Here is a 21,357-nt window from a genome sequence, read left to right on the forward strand (position 1 = left end):
ATACAGTAGAGTCCGGATTATCCGACCTTCGGTAATCCGACACTCCGCTTTATCCAACCATGAGGAATAAGCCCTCTTGCTCAAGAGCTCTTCCACAAGAAGGCAGTGTAGACAGGCAACATGATTTTCTTGTGCAAGAAACCCCTATGGCTAAAGTGTCCCAAACTCCAATGGGCGCTCTTGCACAAAAGCATATCTCTTGTACAAAAGCACATGGCAGTGTGGACGCGCTCTTGTGGAAGATCTTTTGCAAAAGAACTCTTGCGCAAAACAGTTCTTACGCAAGAAGCATACAGTGTAGACGTAGCCATGTTGATTGGTATAACTGTATTACCCCTCCTTTAATTCTTTATTAAAGAAGTCTCATATCAGCCACTCAATTATCTTGCCCAGCATCAGTGTCAAAATGAGAGGTCTATAGTCCCCCAGGTTCTCCTGTTTTAGGGATGTGATAGCAGACCCAGAGGGCTGGGAGTCAGGGGCCAGTAGCCCCGGTGAGCTGGAAGCATAACATTTAACTGTCAACTGATAAACCGGGATTTTACATCCCTACCCTGTTTACCCTTTTAAAATATTGGCACAACATTAGCTTTTTTATAGTCTTTTGGAACTTTTTCTGTGTTCTAAGACTTACTGAAAGTCAACATTAATTGTCCAATGAACTCTACAGTCAGCTGTTTAAAAATTCTTAGATGCAAGTTATTCAGACCTGGTGATTTTAAAAAAAAGTCTAACTTTAATAGCTGCTGTTTTATATTACCTGAGATAGTCGTGGAATATAAAAAGTGTTACCATATGATATGACTACATTATCTACATTTCCCCAAAATATTTAATAGTTTTGACTTTTCTGCATTATCATTCATTTTACCATTTCCACCTGCTACTGAATCAATACCATTGCTGGTTTTCTTTTTATTCCTAGGGTACTTCCTCTTCTCTTCCTCAACTCTGTTGGCCATAAATTCCTTCTCCTGTTGCTTCCCTTGTCAATTTTCTACTATTCCTAGCTTCTGATTTATTTTTGTTACTATTAGTTTCCCCTTTCTTGTATGTGCTATATTTTAAATTGTTTATAGCTTCACTTCCCCTCTTCATGAGGGCTTTAAAAAAAAAAAAAGACATCCTTCCTCAACTGTGGCTTTTGGGGCATCTAGTAAAAGTGTTCTTAAAAACTGTGAATAAGTCAAATTTTTCTGATTAAATTCTTCTTCCAAATGATTTTGCTTATAATTGTTTTCAGCTTTGTGTAACTGTCCCTTTCAAAGCACCAAATATATCTATAGCCATTTTCCATCTCTATCATTGGTCTGGACTTCACTCCATGTGTTTTATTCTGTTCATTAAACAGTAGTGTTCCTGGGAACAGGAAAAGTGCTTCTGCGATCTTCAGTTATCTTTAGGAGAAAAATGTATGCATTTCAACCTGAGTCATAAGATTGACATGAGTGAATAGATCTTTGGTGGTGGTTGTACCTCTCCAGATTTCTGACAGTCTCTGAAATCAGTCTAGGTTGAAGACAGGCTGAATTTCTTAATCTGCCCCCTGAAGAATGTGTAGGGCCCATTCATCTGTTTCTCACAACATTCTCCTCCAACCCACCTCCTATGGAACAAACACCTTTCCACAAGGAGATATGCTAACCTACTACCCCTTCATTGTTAAAATGATGTAACTGTGAGAAGCCCAAACATGTGCCAGCCTGCCATCTGACCATTTCATCCCTTTTCCAAATGGGTGATGCTTATTGACTTTGATATTGTCCACGACACCAACTGTTTTGTGTGTTTAGAATGAGCATTTTAGATACTATCACATCAGCACCAATTGCAACAATGGACTCACATACAACATACCCTAATTTAAAGATGCTAGTTTGCAGCATTCATCAGAATTATTTTTAAGGCAACATGAGATTTTCAGCCATTTCTTGACAATATCTCCACCCTCCATTTTCTTTTATCAGGGCAATTTTTAAGAATCCAAAAGTTTATAATTCTACAATGCTCTGCATGATTGCAGAGTCTCAGCAATATCCTTTACAGGATCATTGATCCTTCCTTGTAGCTTATCTTTAAATTTAATACACCAATATATAAGGAACTATATTGTCATTTCCCCCCACTCTTGTTTTGAGGGAGTAACTCAACAGTTGTTAGCAACCAAACTATAGATGAAAATGGTGCTACATCACACAAATGAGGGAGTTCTACGACTTAAGGAAATCACTTGACATTTCCACATCTTCAGTTTACCCAGCTCACTTCCCCTGCCCCCACAGATCTTGGGTTCAAACGCATTTTGGAAGAAATAAGGACAGTTAGAATATTTCTTTCAGAGGGGATGGGATTAATTAAAAACCAACTACAACAGACACACTTGTAGCTGATCATACTGCTAACTATTAAATTCAGATTTAATAATTGAATTTCAGTTGCAAAAATTAAACAGTGGAAACTTCAGGTTTCAGCTGCTCCAAATCAGGCATCACCCAGACACCCTGGATTAATTGCTTTCTAAGGTCCTTTCTCTCACCTCCCACCCCCCTCCAAGCCAGTAAAATTTCCTTTCACAGCCACCAGGGAACGGGATAATGGGAAGGCCTGCCAACCCATCCAGTTAATTTCCACCAGATACACTTATCTGGGGCACCAAACCCCAGCAGCTCCAAGTTACTTGCAAGGTTAGATCAGCATGTGCAGATTCTGTGGCAGGCCATAAAAGTCCCCAAACACCAGATCAGAAGTTATAGCCTCCTCATGTCACTACAGTCAGTATTTGGAACTAATTTCCAATTTCCTACATGACCCCGAACCTGTAGCTGGCCTGCCTACTTCTTCATGTACCTCCATTTTTCCTTCTTGCCTCCAAAACAACGTCCACCACGTTTGTTTCTTGCTTTTACCACATTATCAATCCCTCACCTTCAAAAACTTGAAACAATCTAAAAAATAATCCCTTTTAGTCACTTTTATGCTTAGACACCAGGAGGCTACTAATTGGAATACAGCGTGACTTATTTGCTCACAAAGTTCCTACCATATTTTGGATGCTGAACCAAATCCACACTACCAACAATAACAATATAATATGCCAACAGATATTTGTTTCAATACAAATCTTTCTACTGTGTTGTAGAAAAACCTGAAATAACTATTTGAATAGCTTGCCAGGTAAACAAGTACAAATCTACAGAGAGATTTAGTAGCGTAAACAAAGACGTTTCCAAGTACTAGGTGTACCTTGGATTTTGTCAGCTTTTCTGAGATAATTTAGTCAGAATTAAAATATCTGAAAAATCATTCTACACTAAAATGAAGTAAGCACTGTTCTCTTACATGTAAGGACAAAAACAGCTTACTTCCCTATTCTGTGTTTTCAGACCATTTTGTGATAAACTTTCAAAAAGTTACTGTATTTATCCAAGATGCTGCCAGATTTTCAGTCCTGCTAAATACTCAAGCTGGAATGTGATAATCAAAAGACAGCCTTGAAGTTTAGGGCTCCCCCTAATGGTTTGCAGTTGAAATTTCATCATTGTCACTAAGGTTTTTTTAAACATCAGCTTCTAGTGTTTTCATACTGTGAGGAAACAGTAAAAACTTTTCCCACAGATTCAGAAAAAGCCTCAGTAGAGAGCGTTTTCAGCATTTAGTGCTTGGTGTTTAAAAACGAAGGTTACTCAGCTTGTGCAATAACTGGAGTTCAAGATGGTGTCTTCGTGGATGCTCCACGCTTGGTCTTGGTGCCGTCCCAGCACCTGGATCGTAGATTTTGAAGCAGTCCCTGTGGGGGCTGTGCATGCACGGCACCAACTGGCGTACACTGTGCTAGCAGGTAACACACATGCACAGTCCCAGCCCTCCAGTTCCTTCTCTGCCTCGGAAGCCCTCCAGGTCTGAAGCAGAGGAAAGGAGGGTGCATTGTGGAGCATCCATGGGAACACCACACCTCGAAGAACTCCAGTTGCTGCACAAGGTGAGTAACCTTTGTTTCTTCGAGAGATCTCCAGGGATGCTCCACACTTGGTGACTAGCAAGCAGTTTTGGCCCGTGGTAGCTGGGGCTTTGGAATATTGAGATAAGCCGATGATAACACTGTGGAGCCCACAAGAAAGTGTATAGTGCTTAGCAAAAGTTAAGTTGGGATGCCCGGGTGGCTGTTTTGCAAATGTCTATCAGTGGCACGTTGCATAGGTATGCAGCGGAAGAGAGTATGACCCTGGTGGAATGAGCCATCAAACGTAATAGTGGTTTGTAGGCACTTAAAGAGTGTAACAGTTTTAAACAGTTGGTAATCCATTTGGACAGTCTGTTTCGATATTGGTTGCCCTTTAACTCGGCCGGCGAATGCAAGAAGAGCAGAGGGGTTTGTCGGAAGGCTTTAGTCCTTTGCAGATAAAATGCTAATGCCTGACATTGAGAGTATGCATGGAAGCCTCGAGCGCATTTGCATGTGGTTTTGGGAAAAATACAGGTAAGTTCACTGGGTCATTTATATGGAATGAAGAAGCAACCCTGGGTAAGTATTTCAGGTGAGCACAAAGGGTAACCTTATCAGAATGGAATATTATAAAAGGTAGGTCAGCCATGAGTGCCGCCATGTCCCCCATGCACCAAGCAATGTGATGGCAACCACGAGAGCAACCTTCCTGGAGAGATGTGAAAGGGAGCAGGAGGCAAGAGGCTCGAAAGGTGGCCTGGTCAGGTACCCGACTAAGGTCCAAGGAAAGTATAGGTTGTGATATATCAGGATGGAAGAGCTGCAGCCTGTTGAGGAACCTTTTGGTTGTAGGGTGAGTAAAAACAGAGCAGCCCTCAATTTTGTGGTGGAAGGCCATTATGGCCGACAGGTATACTTTGACAGAGCTAAATGAGAGCGACGATTGCTTTAAAGTGAGCAGATAGTCCAAGATAAGAGACAGGGGCACAGATATCAGGTCCTGCACCTTCAAAGCGCACCATGCTAAGAAGCGATTCCACTTGTAGGTGTAGAAGGTGCGGGTGGAGTCCTTACGTCTGTGGATAAAGATTGCTCATATCTGCTCTGGAAGCCCTAGTTCAGAGTGGGAGAGCGACAGAGGAGCCAGGTTGTTAGATACAGTTTGTGCAGGTCCGGGTAGGTTCATGTTGTCTGACACAGAGTGATGAGTTTGTGCTGGAGAGAGAGAGTGATGGACATGTGAACTGACATCCTGAGCAGGAAGGGATACCATGGTTGTCTCGGCCAGACTGGGGCTATTAGTATGATTGTGGACTCATCTGTCCTGACCTTCTGAATGGCTTTGGGGAAAAGTGGTATCGGTGGAAAGGTGTAAGTAAGCTTGTGATCCCATGAGATGAGAAAGGCATCTCTGAGTGGTCCTGTCCTGATGTCCGCTTTGGAACAAAACATTGTGTGCATTTGGTATTGTGAGGTGTTGCAAATAGGTCTATCAACGGGTGACCCCCATCTGTGGAACAGGGAGCACACTATGAAAGAATTGAGCACCCATTCATGGTGCTGATGGAAATGTCTGCTGAGAGCATCTGCTGTGATGCTGGTGACACCTGCTATATGAACTGCGGAGAGGTGGATATTGTGGCTGATGCGAAAGTTCCACAGGTTTATGGCCTTGGTGCACTGGGATCAAGACCTGGCTTCCTCCTGATATAGAAGACACAGGCAAGGTTAGCTGTAAGGACACCAACATTTTGTCGGCAATGGAAGGCAGGAAATGCCTTCAAGCATTGTGCGTGGCATGCAGTTCCAACAGATTTATGTGTAGGGACATCCTTGAGTTGACCTGAGTCCCTGGGTGGTCTGGTCTCAGAGGTGTGTCCCCCAGCCAGTGAGTGAAGCATCTGTTTTAATTGTACACAAGGAGGAAGGTTGGAGAAACATAACCCCCATGCAAAGATTGGCTGGTTTGGTTCACCAGAGGAGGGATGTCTTGACCTCGTGAGATACAATTAGTGGAAGCGACATAGGGTGCCTAACAGGCCTTTATACCATGGCAAACCAAACCTGTAGGCAGAGCATGTGGAGTTGGGCATGTGATACTACGAAGGTTGTAGCTGCCATGTGGCCAAGAAGATGTAGGCAGCCCTTGAGTGAAGCGCGTGAGAAAAATAGATTGTTGTGGCCAACGCTTGAATAGTGACGAATCTGTCGTGAGGTAGGTAAGCTCATGCCACCGTGGGATCCAGGTGGGCCCCAACAAATTGTATGATCTGGGAAGGGTGAACAGATGACTTTTCCCAGTTTATTTGAAGGCCCAACTTTTGAAAGCACTGTATGGTTATTGCAGTCACGTGTGCTGACTGTCCTGAGATGTTGCCTTGAGAAGGCAGTCGTCAAGGGAATATAATTATTCCCATAGAACGAAGACACGTTGTGACCATGGTGAGCACTTTGGAGAAAACTTGAGGAACTGCTGACAGGTCGAAAGGTAGGACCAGATATTGGTAGCAGTCTGGGCTTACTGTGAATCTTAGGAATCTCCTGTGAGCAGGATGTATTAGAACATGAAAATATGTTCCAGGAGGTTGAGGGCTGAAAACAAGTCCCCTTATTGGCATTGCTGGGATGATAGTAGATAAAGTGACCATGTAAAAGTGTTGTGTCTTGATGAATTTGCTCAGATTGTGCAAATCTATAATTTGTCTCCCGCCTCCTGATTTCTTTTGAGTTGGAAAGTAACAGGAATTGAAGCCTCTTCTGCTATGCTGTTGTGGAACTGGTTTTATGGCCCATAGGTCTAACAGGTCTAACACCTTTTATTGAAGCAGAGGCTTGTGAGAGGGATTCCTGAAGGGGGACTGGGTAGGAAGGGCAGGTAGGAGGCTTGGAGAGGAAAGGGATGGTGTAACCAGAAAGAATGATGTTGAGCACCCATCTGTCTGAGGTGATGGAGGCCCACTGGTGATAAAACAGGTGGAGACGATTTTGGAAAATGTGCATGGTCGTTATTGGCACTGAAAATAGCAGGGGGTTTTCCAGGCCCTTGACCAAGGCTTCAAATTTGCTTGTTGGCTAGTGGAGATTGAGGGGCCGAGCCTGACAATTGTCTTAGTCTCTGAGGCCAAGTTCGGTTCCTGTTGAGATTGTTATCTGACTGCTGATTGAGACAGGTAGGGTAGCGTGGCCTTTGAAAGAGCTGGTATTAGTACTGCCTACGCTGGTTGGCAGGTGTATGTATGCTCAAAGTAGGAAGAGTTGCACGAGAGTCCTTCATGGTGTTAAGGACTTTGCTGGTCTTGGCCTCAAAGAGCTTCTTGTGGTCAAAGGGCAAGTCCTCAACTGTGGACAGTATCTACCAAGGGAAGGTGGCTGGGGAGAACCAGGAGTTTCTGTGCATTACAACTGCAGTGGTCATGGTTCTAGCCGTAGTATCCGCAGCATTAAGTGCTGCCTGGAGGGCAGCATGGGAAACAACCTGCCTCTCAGATACAATGGTAAATTGAGGTCTCTTTACCTCTGGAATATCGTCTGCAAAGTCCACGAGTTTGGAGTAATTGCGGAAAACACACATAGCCAACAGGGCTGAGTAGTTTGAGATCCTAAACTGTAAAGTTGCAGAAGTGTAAGCCTTGCAATCACAGGGTACATCTAGACTACAAGCCTCTTTCGAAAAAGAGCATCTAGACTGCAACCACTTCTTTCGAAAAAGCCCTGTTTGCATTCAAGAACGCCTTTTTTCAAGGGAGCACTTTTGAAAAAATGCTCTTTTGAAAAAAAAAAAAAAAGACATTCCTCCTCATAAAATGAGGTATATCACGAAAAAAACACCATGTTCTTTCAATTCAATTTCGAAAGAACACGGCAGCAATCTAGACACACCCAAAGAGTTTGGCACAATGTGGGCAATCCTGGGATAGATGGTGTTTAAAGCCTAGTGAGCCAGGCATAACAACATTTTTTTTAAAAAACAACTGTTTAAGCAACTAACAACAATAACTGGCTAGTAACTACAAAACTACTAGAGAAACATTGCATAAAGCAGTGAACTCCGGAGTTCTGTTTCAGGCCGAGAGCAGTTGAGAAGGATCTGGAGGGCTGGGACTGTGCGTGTGTGGTATCTGTGCCGTGCATGCGCAGCCCCCATAGGGGCTGCACCAAGACCAAGCGTGGAGCATCCATGGGGACCTCTCGAAGAAGAACATCCTAGTCTAACATAATAAGTATAAAGTATTAAACGGCAATATCATTCAGTATAATTCTACAATAAAAAGCCATATTGAGTGGAAGTGTAAAATAATTCCCCCCCCCCAAAAACGTAAGCTAATAGAAAAAGGTACTCAAAACATTGCTTACTTAGCTGGTGTTACTACCCTTTTAAACTTAGTATGTTTAATACAGCATGCTTCTTATGCTTGCTTGACTGCTCCTCCCCACACTTTGTCTCAGTAGTCATTTACCTTCCCCATTCCTCCCCAGAAGTACAATTAGTATCACCCAACTCTGAAGACAGAGCAGCAGCTGCTGGCCAGGCACGCAACTCTGAAGGCAGCAGCAATGCAGAAGATGGCAATGTGAAAAGTGTTATTTATTATTTATTAAGCATGTTATTTATCAAACTTAGCAACCCATACCACCCTTACTTCTGCACCACCTGGGAGTGAAAGCCAGAGCTCTTTAAAAAAGTAAGACAGCCCATACCTCATGCTTCCCTTGACCATTCCTGTGCCTCCCTTGGAAGTCCCTCCTTCTCCCCTCCAGTTTGAGAAGTGCTGGTTTAATAGATATTTAATAAATATAGAATCATAGAATAGTAGAACTGGAAGGGCCTTTGAGAGGGCATCAAGTCCAGTCCCCTGCCCTCACAGCAGGACCAAGCACCAAATATATATATAAAGCATACATTCCTATCCAGCAACTGGAAGACTTTACAAAGGGATACTCAAAGAAAATATTCTTGCAAGTGATTCGACCAAATTCATTAATTTATACATTTGAATTTTAAATAGCAATGGGTTCTCTCTGGACAGAGCTAAGATACACAATCACTGAAGAAGCCAGGAAAAAGTGAACTAATTCTTACGAATAAGAAGTGCTTGTTCTACTCTAATGTGATATACAAGTCCTCAGGGATACATATGTAATCTTTAGGTTTTAATTTAGGTTGTATATTAATAAAGCAGTGTCCATGATGAAGCACATGCATACCACAGAGTACACGCTTATTCTAAAACACACTGCTTTTGGCAGTTGCTGTGCAGTGTCCACAGATAATGTTGAGTTTTTATGTCTCCTGGCACCCACTTCTCTTGCATGACAAAACTTTCCTAGGCAGAAAGCAAATACAACTCTCCATGCTGTGGAGTGAGTAGAGTAAGCACAATAAAAAATAGCTTCTCCCAAATGACTCCTCTAAATCAATGTGTAACCTAACTGGTGAGCACTATAGTTAAGTTTGTGTTAGGACTCACTTTATCCTCTCATTTTTAGCAGCCCATGATTTTCTAGAAAGATTTCCTTTTCTGGCCCAGCCATGTTTGGTATCTTTACAACAATTACGTTTTGAGAGAGAAAATTAAAATGAGCTAGTTTGTGCATACTAATTGTCTCCTGATTTGACTAGATCATGAAAATGTAAGGATATCTGTAATTATTTCTTTAACCTGTGATATGGACTAGCCTTCATTAAAGTCCTTACTAACATAAAAACTAATTCATTCAAGGATATGGAATCTAAATGCATGTCCATTCATTTCTCAGCCTCTGACCAAACCTTTTTAAAATTCTTAACTGGTCACCATGATTTACCTTGTAGATGTGCTTGCCTTCTCTACTGTGGACATGAGCCTTGCGAACGCATCCGTTACTTTGCTGCTTGCATTGGAGGTTTCCAGTTTTGAAGTTGTCAACTCATACAACTCTGGATCCACACCTTACAGTATAAAATAATAATTAGTGATGGAAAAGGTAAATACATCATAACTTGCCATAGACCAAAATGCTAAAGGCTTCATTTTCTGTAAACATCTGAGAAATTTAAAATTTCAATAAAATACTGTAAGAAAACATGACAACTTGTCATTGTTTCCAAACTTCCTCTCACCCCTTTCAGTGCCTTAGAAAAATATACATACAAGTGGACTTAAATTTAGCATATAAAACTTTTCAGCCTGTGGGCAAACAACATTTTAAAAGTTCAGTTTACCCATCAGTGGTACATCTTAGACTGCTAAGATTTTTATAGGCATAGTATTTTACATGTATTCATTTTAACTCAAAAGATTTATTAAAAATAATTTAACAAAAGATTTTGGTTGGTACATATCAGCTCAGCTGCCATTTAGAAGTAGAAAAAAAGGCAAAATCAAGTTTTAAAAATAATGAATGTTTCAAGTGATAATAAATCAGTGGGCTTCCAATAAGCTATTATATAGTGTATTGGACAAACTCACTAAAACATGTGATACTATTTAGGTAATAAAAGCTTGGCTTAAAATTGGTGAAAGTGAAGAAGATCAATCATTCTTAATCCTATTTCACTGGACCTACATTACATATTGTAAAGTAGCATAGCATTATATCCAAATCTACTTTCTCCTCTATTGTAGGTATTTATAGAGCATCAATCATTGGAAAAAACTGGAATCTTCAGTCTTAATTTTCCATCTTTTATTAAGCCATGCCCAAGCATTATTTTGACATTGTACCCTGAATGAAGTTTAGATTCTAATAGCAAGCAATTAATAAAAAAAAATAAATAAATAAAAAAAACACCACACACCACACCACACACTTTCAGTGATCTGGCAAAATCTGGCCGACTGCCAGTTAAATGGTGTACCACAGTACAGTCTTCAAAAATAGTAATTATGGAACTTTTTACACGCAATCTTTATTTTTTCAAAAAATCATTGGCAATTGAGACTTACTAAAATGCTTCAGGAACGGAAATGTAAAAATACATTTTTTTCTTCCCATATAATAATTTTAGTCTGAATACTCTCTCAAGTACAGTTTGATGACTTTAAAATATGTCCTGTAGAGTTGCTGAAATCTATGTATACTTTGTCCAGAACTATGAATGCTTATTTTTTAAACTGTAGCATTTTGAGCCTTTAGGGTAAAAATAGTAACTTAATTTAGAATGCAAAGTGCTGTTAATTTTGTATCCATCACTTGTTTTTCCATATGGTAAGGTTTAGACTCAGGAAAAAGTATTTCAAAATACAATGAAAATGAATGTTAAATGACCAAAGGCCAAGCTATACAATGGACTCTGTAGCTAAACAATCTAAAAATATTAACAGTTAAGCTAACTTTAAAGTCGGATATTAACTAATGTGGGCCATTTTTTAGAAACGCTCCACATATACCAAACATCAAAACGTAACCAGTTAAAAACCAGCTATGCCTGTTACTCCTCCAATTACATTTCATAACAGTCATAACTTGGGTGCAAGTGGATGCCTTCAATTGCATCTTGTATCAGCTGCTAGGTCATCATCCCTCAGGATATGACTGACATATCAATCACTTATAAAACTAAACAGTCTTTCGATGTGCTCAATAAATTAAACTGAAGACAAAATAATTGAAACGGTTTAACCCCGTGGTTAAACCAAAGTGTAGAGAGGAACATTTGCCATTGATAATTGTTCATTTGAAGCTAGTCAACATATACTTGCTCTCCAAAGTGAGGTCATAGCCAGATTTACACACAACATGGGAAAGTGTGCCAAGTTTGAGACCTCTATACCAGGCATTTTAAACAGTATCAGATGTTTACAGAACTGAAAAATGATCAAACACACCCAGATCCACTGAATGTTCACTTCAAGTATGAGTAACGACTTACAAAAGCTTTTGAGACCCTCCCCCCCATTAAGATGTAAATCATCAAGCAACATTTTTTAAAAATGTCATCAGAGTTAGCCAGTTGGTATGCAGCTCTCTGACAAATACAAAAGGTTGCAGGTAAAAAGTTATATCATTCAAGAACTAAAAAAATTAATTATTATTGCATTCATTTGCATCAGTACAATTTATGAAGTCACTGTTCAATTTATTGTGCTACTGAACTATTTGCACAGCGCAATGAAGACAAGTGCTGTATATATAGTATTATAGATGTATAAATGAGAACTATATTCCCCTTTATTCATAAAGTGAATGTTAACAATACATTAAGTTATTTTGGATCCAGATATGAAAAGACCAAGGGGAGTCTAGTATAGGAAATATTTAATCACCAAAAGGTGCCGAAGAAGTCTTTTACTACTGATATACATTATTTTAATTGGCTACTTATCTCAAAAATAAATTCAAAGTGGATTTTTTAATAAACAACTGTATTGTCTATATTCCTTTTAAATAATCAGCGAATGGCCAAGCACTACAAAACCTTAATGAGATTATTTGAAAACATTATCCAACCAAATTCTACCTAAAGCTCCTAAACAAAGTTAAACACAAAAACACACACAGCTGTAAGCTAGGAAACAAATGACTTTCCCAGAAACAAGTTAGGAAAATACTGCAGACAATGGCGAAATGGCATACCAGGGAAAGTGGTAATACCTGCAGTTGGATGATATATTTGTAAACAAAACACCCAATCAAAATCCAAAAAACAATAATAAAATGCCACCAAAGGATTGCTGTAATTATCACCATAACAGCAAGATAATGAGAATGTACATCATCATTCATCTAGTAAAATATCTACTAAGCACTGGTGAACTCTAATGAAAGGAAAATGAATCGATGGACATAAAATTAGCTAGATAAAAATCTCTCTGAAGGAAATGTGTAAATATCATAGCATGCTCTAAAAGCTTTTCAATTTTGGCTCCCAGCACCTCTATGGCAAACTTCTTAACACATTATTCTAATACCTCTGCACAATGTTTACATTATTTGACTCTTGAAGAGGGGGTTAGAGTGAATTTGAATGCAATTAAGAGTAAAGTTAAAAACCAAACAATTCAGAATGGAGGGAAGTTGTCCCTTAATTTAAGATAAAATACAACAATGCTCATAAAATGAAAAAAAATGCATTTATTGGAATTTCAGTTTAGTTTTCAAACATAAAAACTTAAAATCCTGGATAGGTTTTCACAAAATATTTAAAGCATGTCAAAACCACATTAAAGAAAATGTAACTAGGAAAAAAAATGAATGTAATTGTTTTCACATTTTATTCAAAGTAGAAAGTGATAGGTATTTTTGTCCTTATCAAGAGAAGCATGGCTGAAACTGCTTTTCCTTCATAGTCAAGTGTCTAATGTTTTTCAAACTTTCTGCACCCTAGAAACATAGAAGTGCTTGTTTTTCAACTATGAATATTATTAAAATACTTATCTTTTATCATGGCATTAGTATTGTCATACAAAGAACAAAATTATAATGTTTGGATAGCCATGTTAGCTATGTTCACTGTCTCAGTATTTAAATATATAGTTCACACATTCAGCAAGTTCCTATATATACACAGACCTATATTAAATTTCAATAAGCAAATGCATTGTAATTGTCTTTTGTTTGAAAGGAAGACTTCTAATCTTTCCATAATAATATATTTTGTTCTAATAGCTTAATTATGAATTATTCTGAAAAGTTTTCAAAATTTCTCATTTGAAACAAAGAGTGGAAAACTTTTACAGGTTTGATGTTTAAGAATTTAAGAGCTGACAATACCTTTTAAATAATTAGCAGAAATGTCAGAAAATAACAGATTTTTAAAAAAATATACTAGAAGGACACTGTAGAGATATACAACGTAAAAGATCCTTGTTTATAGGAAAGTCAAGTGATGTGTTCATGCTTTTAGTAAATTGTCATAAGACTGTATTTGTGGTTTTAACACTCTGCTGACCTGGCATTGTGGTCGTGCTGCTAGAGCTACTGTCATCCACGGGCCCAAAGAAATCAAGGTTCAGAAGAGTGGAACCTCCACTAGCTTGAAATTCAGTGACCGTGTTGGTAGGCAGCCATATAGAAGGTAAGCCAAGGGAGGGGTTTATGTGTAAAAAGGGGTAAGACACACACTTGAACATGCAAGTTATAATTAGTACTCATTACACAATTTAAAAATTGACATGAAAACAACGCTTACAGTATTAGTTTGTAATTTCTAAAGATGTTAACAACTTAATTCAATGTACATTTTCTTATGTACAATGCAGCAAATAATTAAACACTAGTAAAGTCATAAGTAGAAAGAAAGAAAGAAAAGATTTCAATCTAAAAATGCAGTGGAACCAGTAAGAGAGATCTGCCCAATTAAAGGGAAACAATTCTTAGGCCAATTTGTAGTCGGAGTAGAGTGGTATTAAACGTCAAAAAAACCAAACCATTCTTCTAGCATGACGATGTAACCAACACTCCAATTAAAACACAGAACTGGAAACTGGACAAGTTGTATTAGCTAGGTTAGATTATTAACTGTCAATATCAGCTTAAAACAATGTGAATATATCATAATGAATGACATGATTGCATCCAGCTTCTCAGTGATAAGTTATACTGTTCCCCTTTAATTCTGGGACAGAAATCAAACAGGATACATTTTTAAGAAGTTGCTTGTTAAAAGAAAGAAGGATGATTTGACGGAAGTAATAAGACACCGGACAACAGCAAAACGGCCCATCCAGGCTTTCCTTCATCACCATGGTACTGATATCCAAGCTGTTACTTTCCACAGAACATGATAACAATACTACTAGATAGCACTGGTGCAGTAGCAGATGTAATTTATTTTAGCTAGGTTTTTTTTTTTGCGCAACTCATGCATTTATGGAGGTAACTGCTGCTAGCAGAAAGCTCATGGTTTTTTTTTTTTTTACAGGTTTCAAAACTGCCACCTAACAAGTTTTATAAAATTTCTGACTTCTTTCTCCTCAAGTTTACAATTAAGACACATAGTAGTGTGACAACTCACTTCCCCATTAAAAAAATTGTATAAAATTCTTTTCTGTATACACAACTGTTTGTTAATATATGTAGCTACCTCTTTAATACACTGAACATATTGAGATTCTGAGCGTAAGCAAGTGTTTATGTATTAAAGTTACACATTTCTCATCTTAATGTATAAAATACTTCTAATCTGAAAACTTCCAGTTCAAGAATTTTCTCTTTTGCAAACAGTTTTTGGTTCAACAATTGTGCTTTGAAGTAGCCATTATACACTTAATTTTGCCATTCATACTCTAAACAGATAAATGTGGATTGGCAAAAACACATGTTTAAAAGTAAAACATGTCAATCTAAAATCATGAACTATTCAGATCTTCATTATAATCTGAAAATATATGATGAGATGTTAATATTGCTGCTTGCGGTGTGTTCAGCATAAATCCAGGAAAATAAAATCTTAACTAGTTCTTAGTGTTTTAACCTTACAGATTGCTTTATTTGTGGCAGATCTAACCAGAAAGAAAGCCTGAATTTCCAAAGTTAAGTGTAAGAAATAATATATATATTAAAAAAAAAAATCAGCAGAGAGATGTTTGTCTGAACTTTGTAGCTTTCTTAACTCTAGCTCTGGTGCTAGAGGCTCTACGGAGAGACGTACCATCTAAAGGGTTAGTAAGGCCACTGCTACTCCAGTCAAACTGGACAGGTGGTAGAGATTCCTAGAGTTGAAAAGTCAGAAATCAGATTTTACAGTCAGTTCAGGTTATAACAATGTAAAATGTTTCATACACAAGATTCTTTTTGCACCTAAATAGTAAGGGGACAATTGAACACAAGACAAGTATTTTAACTCTCAGATGTTGTGTAATTTGCAGTTCACTTATAAAAATATCTGAAATCTACCTCAAAGTCTAGTTAAATTATGAATCAAACAGACCAGACACTCTCCCTACCCCCAATAGGTTTTTGTTAATTTAACAGAATTCTGGTGACAAAACCAAACACATTATAATAGAGTTAAAATTTATGAAATTGCTATCCCAAATGGACACAGTGCAGGATTTGTGCACAAAAGGTTGTGAACAGAGTTTGGCTTAGGAGAGTCTTTATTTTAAATAAGATAGTGATATGAAGAATATGTTCTGCACTGCTGTATGCTTTGGCACAATTATATCAAAAAATGAAATTTACTCACTGCGAAGGAACCCTTTCTAGGGAGAAGTCACCCCCTTCCCCCCGCACACCCGGCGACCATACTACATTCTGAAAAGACTGCCTACAGTGTACCCATGATTCATTATCCTAACCAATAAAGGTGAAGTTAAATCCCAAACGTTCTGTCCATTGACAAAGAGATGGGGTGCCAACATTTACACATGCACAAAATATAGGGTGCAAGACTCAAAATGGAAACTGAGTCTCCACTCTCCTCCTGGGAGAGTATCCTTGGCTTTCCACTTCCTTTCGTTCAATCCTTCTGCATACCTAAGTTACCCAAGAGGCAGAGATCACAATTAAGGTAAGGGGAGAGCTTCCTACTAAATAGTTACTATTCTGAGAACATTCTGAGGACATCCACAGAAGCAGTTATAGGCAGGCCTTGCTTGTTACATTTATGTTCCTGGTAAAATTAGCTTTCAGAAACAATGGGAAGGAACTGTCTTGAACTATGTATGTTTGACATGTTGTATTTTGTTTCCTTAGACTTGGATCAGGAGAAACAGTTGTAAATTTCAATATGGAATGTCTTACTGGAGTTAAAATGTATTAGCTGGTTCTTAAACTTTAAGACCCTTCTAATATTTCAGTCAGAAAAGGGCTCTTGTTTTAATCAATGATTCATTCCCTCCTTTGAAAGTTGAAATGTAATGTTGAAAAATTATGCAATTTCACAAAATAGAGCAGTGGTCACCAACCAGTTGACTGTGACCAACTGGTAAATCCTGGGGAGTCTCCTACTTGATTGTGATCTGCATTCGGCAGTCTCCCTGCCTGTCCCAGTACCATGCTACTAGCCTGTTCGCAGGAACTGCCATCATGGCCTAGTGTGTGTGGAGGGAGGTGGTGTTGGGTCAGGAGTCTCAGCACGGTACTCCAGTCTGCAAGCACCACCCTTTATATTGGCTGGAAACTGTGGCCAATGGGGGCTGATGGGAGCTGACAGAGAGGGGTAATGTGTCCCCAGACCCCAGTCCTGGGAGCTACTGGGGTGCACTGGCCCCTTCTGGGAGCAGCATGAGAGCCCTGCGCAGATACATTTGTCTGACCCTGGACAGACATTGGCATCTACTGATCTGCAGGGCTCTGCTCCCAGGAGACGCTGAGGTCAATGGAGAGGAGCATGGTACTGCCACACCCAGGAGCCAATGCCCCAAGTTGGCAGCTCCTTATCTCTCCCAGACCCGTCACCAGCAAGGCTGAATGACCTGAGACAGGAGATGTGGTGGATGGTCACACAACTGAGAAGCTGTTAGTGTGGGACATTGGCTCCTGGGAGTGGTGGCACTGCTCTTCTCTCCATTAGCCACAGAGGCTCCTAGGAGCCAAGTCTTGTGAATGAGGGATACTAATATTGATCCCTGGGTAGGCTGTGCAGTGCTCTAGTGTTGGGTCAGGGCCAGAAGGGCACCTGCCTTGGCCTTGCTGCGCCGCCGACTTAGAGCCATCATTGGTAAATGCCACCCTATGGGAGCCTGCACCACAACTCCCAGCCCCTCCTAAAGCCAGCACTCTCTCTTGCATGTCTGCCCTCAGCCCTCTACCAGAGCCAGAACTGAATACTCCCTCCTGCATCCTAAACACCTTCCTCAGCCTGACACCCTCTCCCAAAACCAGCACTCCACACACCCACCCTAAGCTTCCTCCCAAAGCCAGCACCCAAAACCCTACTCCAATCCGGACCTCCGTTCCAGAGCCAGTACACATACCCTTTCCTGCACTCCAAGCACCAGCCCTGAGCCAGCATGGATACCCCTTTCTTCATCTCAATCCCCTTCTCAAAACCCAACCCCCTCCTGTAGTCTAGTAAAAACAAGTGAGAGTGGGGGAGAGCAAGCGATGGAGAGTGAGAGTGATGGAGTGAGGAATTAAGGGTGGGGCAGGACCTTGGGGGAGGGGCAGAGTAGATCTTGGGTTGCCTTTAAATTCCCAAAGTAATCTTGAGCAGTTGGGGACCATGGAAGTGAAAGGTCAGAAGTTTGAGCCAGGTGAATACAATAAAAAGGTAAATTTTAAGAAGCCTGCAGTTTCTTGAAAATTATTATTGGAAAACAAACAATAAGACACGGATGGCAGTTCTGTATTTACTTATGCAAAAAGTTTTATCTGAGGAAATCTTTCTTCCTAACGCCTTTGCAGTGTTTCCAGTACTGATAAGTATGCTTTAAACAGTCCCTTATAACTTGGTGTCTAAGGATTTAACCACAACCAATTTTTATTCACTCTTAGGAGAGAAAATACTAGCACTCAAAATTAGTGGCAAAAAAAATTGGTGCCAATGCAGCTGGTAGTTATGTAGCCATGCCCAGTATGCTATGAGCCTTGTTATATCAAAAATGCATTAGAGTTGAAAGTAGTTTTATAGAGACAGGGAACTACTGGTAGGCTAATAAGTACTGAGAGACAACATATTCTTTTTTCCACTGAGAGAAATATGCTCAAATCCAGGCTTTTATCACAAGTGAAAACATGGATTAATGGTTTCCAATCAATCCCCAGTTAGTCACCCTGGGAAGAGTTTGGAAGTTTCTATTAAAGTATTTAGATAGAGGTTTTATTAGGAGAACTGTCAGAGCTGTATGGGTAAGATTATACCATTACCTACCTGGACTGAGCATTTCTCACTTTTATGAGCACTGAATTTACTTTCAAATGTTAGCAAAAAAGTCAGAAAGTATTAGGTTGACCCTACTTGCAAAAATTGGCTCCAACACAGCCTGTCCTGCTTTTGGGGGCAAAGAAATTATTCTGCTGGTTCCACTAGTTACTAAGCAGAAAGCGGTCAAAAAATGTATAAATCTGTAGATAAATGTTGTAACATCTGCAAAGTGTCATGAAAGATTAAATGTCTCCGAGATAGCTGCTTTAAAAAAAAAAAAAAAAAAAATCAAAGGAAGGGCGGGAGACAAAAGCTTCAGATGCAGTTAAAATGAATAGAAATAATTTCCTGGTGCTCTTGGCTTAGGCTCTCAGATGACTTTATCAACACTGACAATTCAAGGCTCTGTACATGTATGCCAGATTATTAAAAGTAACAGGAATGTGTATCAGATGTGTAGAGCCCTACAAATCCGTGGATACCTACTTTATACCCATGGCTCATTTTGCAGTTACAGATTAGGGAGGTAAGCGACTAGTCACTGCCCCCTGGCCCTTGCTGCCTCTATCAGAGAGAAGCAGCAAGGGGGAAGAAGCAGGAGACGGTGGTGAGGGGAACCAGAGGAGGCAGAGGCATATTGGGGGGGATCAGGCACGAGCCAGGAATCAGCTGATTCCCGCCTCGCACCCAGTCCCCCCCACTACACTTCTGCCTTTTAAATGTATTAAGAGTCATTAGGCTCTTAATACATTTAAAAGGCAGAGCTGCAGTGGGGTTAGCTCCCGGGGCTGGGAGCTAACCCTGCTGCGGCTCTACAGTTTCCCCCCTTATCGACTAATCAAGTAGTCGATGGAAATTCCATCCCTAATACGGATACATATTTTGTATCCATGCAGGGCTCTACAGATGTGAGCATTTAATCTCTGCCAGCCTTATAGGCAGAAAATCCTTTGGAAGTCCTGGTGTTTACAACCATTTTCCTAGCAGTATGTTTCTATTCTAATGAGAAGCGCCCAACAAAAAATCTGAGAAATCTGATTATAGGCATAGCATTTTTTCCCCCCAGCCTAGGGCTGTAGGTTGTGGTTTAAAAATAGTGAATTGTTGAAACTATCGGGAAGTTATCCTTAGATGTGCTAAGGAAGTGAGGAAGATAGAATCGAAAAACCGTGTAGTTTTATTGTGCAATATTTAGTTTTCTGGTATAATAATATGAACTGCTTTTCAATTTCCTTCTAAAACAAATATTGTTTACTGCTGTTTCACTGTGTGGGAGCTTTTTTAAATTAAAAGAGACTGTTAGAGATTTAAACATTTGTCTCCATACAAACAGAGCACTTAAGAGATTAAGTTTGAACAAAAAGAACTGTTTGCTGTCTTAGAGTTGCAAAACATGCTGGCAATACAAATATACTGGCAACTTTTAAATGGTGCCACAAATACAGCCCTGTAAACACGACTTTCTGAAAACTGGAAGACTTGCTGTATAACGGTACACAATTCATACATTAGATTAGGGATGTGAACGAGTCGTTGACTAGTCGATTAACTGGTAAGCCTAGGTTTATTAGTTACTCTAGTTCAGTGTTTCTCAACCTTTTTTATAAAGTACCCTTTTTAAAAAAAATGTTAAGTACCCCCAGCCTCTCCCCCCTCCACTCTAACCCAATATACCCACCCTTCCCCCAGAGCCAGGCACCCAGCACCGGAAGTATGGTAACTCTACCTACTCCTGCCGCCCGCCCCTGCCTCTGCAGCTTGTCTGTAGGGAACAAGTGGCCCACCAGCACCAGGCTCTCCGCGTGGGGCTGTGAGCTCCCACCTCAGCCCTGGCGCCCCCGACCCCCCTCACTACGCCACTGATGCGCGTGTGTGTGTGTGGGTGTCCTCTGGAACAAAGCTTATTGTTCTGCTTCACCGCCTTTTAACTCCTCGGGGAAGGAGCAATGGGGATGCATTGTACTGAGCTGCTGGCGGGGGTGGGGGTAATGTGCATCACTAGGTTCAGCCGACCTCCCCGCTGGAGCACCCGGGGGATGCTGTCAGAGAGGAAATGAACTAGGAGAAGTGGCTGTGGAAGTGATTTTTTTTCCTCCCCGCTCAAACCCACCCTCCAACTTAGAACAGCCCTGGGTCTCACTGGAGCGACTGCCACTACAGCCACATGCTTTTCCCGACAGACGCTGGGGTCAGGGCCAGCCCAAGCCATTCGTGCGCCCCAGGCCTGCGGCATGGCCCCTGGGAGTGAGACGCACGCGCGGCTCTGCCTCCGGGCGCCCAGAGCCCCCCATCCCCGGCGCATGTGTGGCCCCGCCCCTGGGCACCCGGTGCCGCCCCTGCCTGGCCAGGGCGCCCAGGGTGGCAGCCCGGTTGGCCCGTACTTTGGGCCGGCTCTGGCTGGGGCGCATACGCAGAGTGGCTATTAATGTCCAGGCACACAGCTCCCAACATTCAATTGACAGGCATGTGTCGCCGCCCCCTCCCCAATCCCTTTTGCAGGGTAAAATCCTGGACATTTTTTGCCAAATTACACTTGAGTTGATGCACCCCCCCCCAGACTTCTCCCACGTACCTCTAAAGGGTATGAGTACCACTGATTGAGAAACACTGATCTAGTTGACTACTCGCATTCCCCCCCTCCTTGCTGCCTCTGTTTCAGAGGCAGCAAGGGTGATGGTAGGGG

The 21,357-nt window shown here is 40.7% G+C and overlaps 1 protein-coding gene across 7 annotated transcripts in view; it reads right to left on the reverse strand.

Moving 5' to 3' along the window:
* The window catches only part of AFTPH (aftiphilin), a 74,089-nt gene that overhangs the window by 5,878 nt on the left and 46,854 nt on the right, over nt 1-21,357 (reverse strand). For 5 of the 7 annotated variants that reach the window (XM_075925579.2, XM_075925581.2, XM_075925578.2 and 2 more), the window contains 3 exons: nt 15,516-15,576; nt 13,815-13,898; nt 9,749-9,872 (listed from right to left, as the gene is read on the reverse strand). In XM_075925579.2, coding sequence (XP_075781694.2) covers nt 9,749-9,872; nt 13,815-13,898; nt 15,516-15,576 — 269 coding nt within the window. The remainder of the gene's footprint in view (nt 1-9,748; nt 9,873-13,814; nt 13,899-15,515; nt 15,577-21,357) is intronic. The other 2 variants (XM_089777529.1, XR_016349291.1) reach the window with 2 other exon arrangements.

Source organism: Pelodiscus sinensis, chromosome 3 (assembly GCF_052426305.1).
Source record: "Pelodiscus sinensis isolate ZL-2025 chromosome 3, ASM5242630v1, whole genome shotgun sequence".
Classification (NCBI taxonomy): Eukaryota; Metazoa; Chordata; order Testudines; family Trionychidae; genus Pelodiscus; species Pelodiscus sinensis.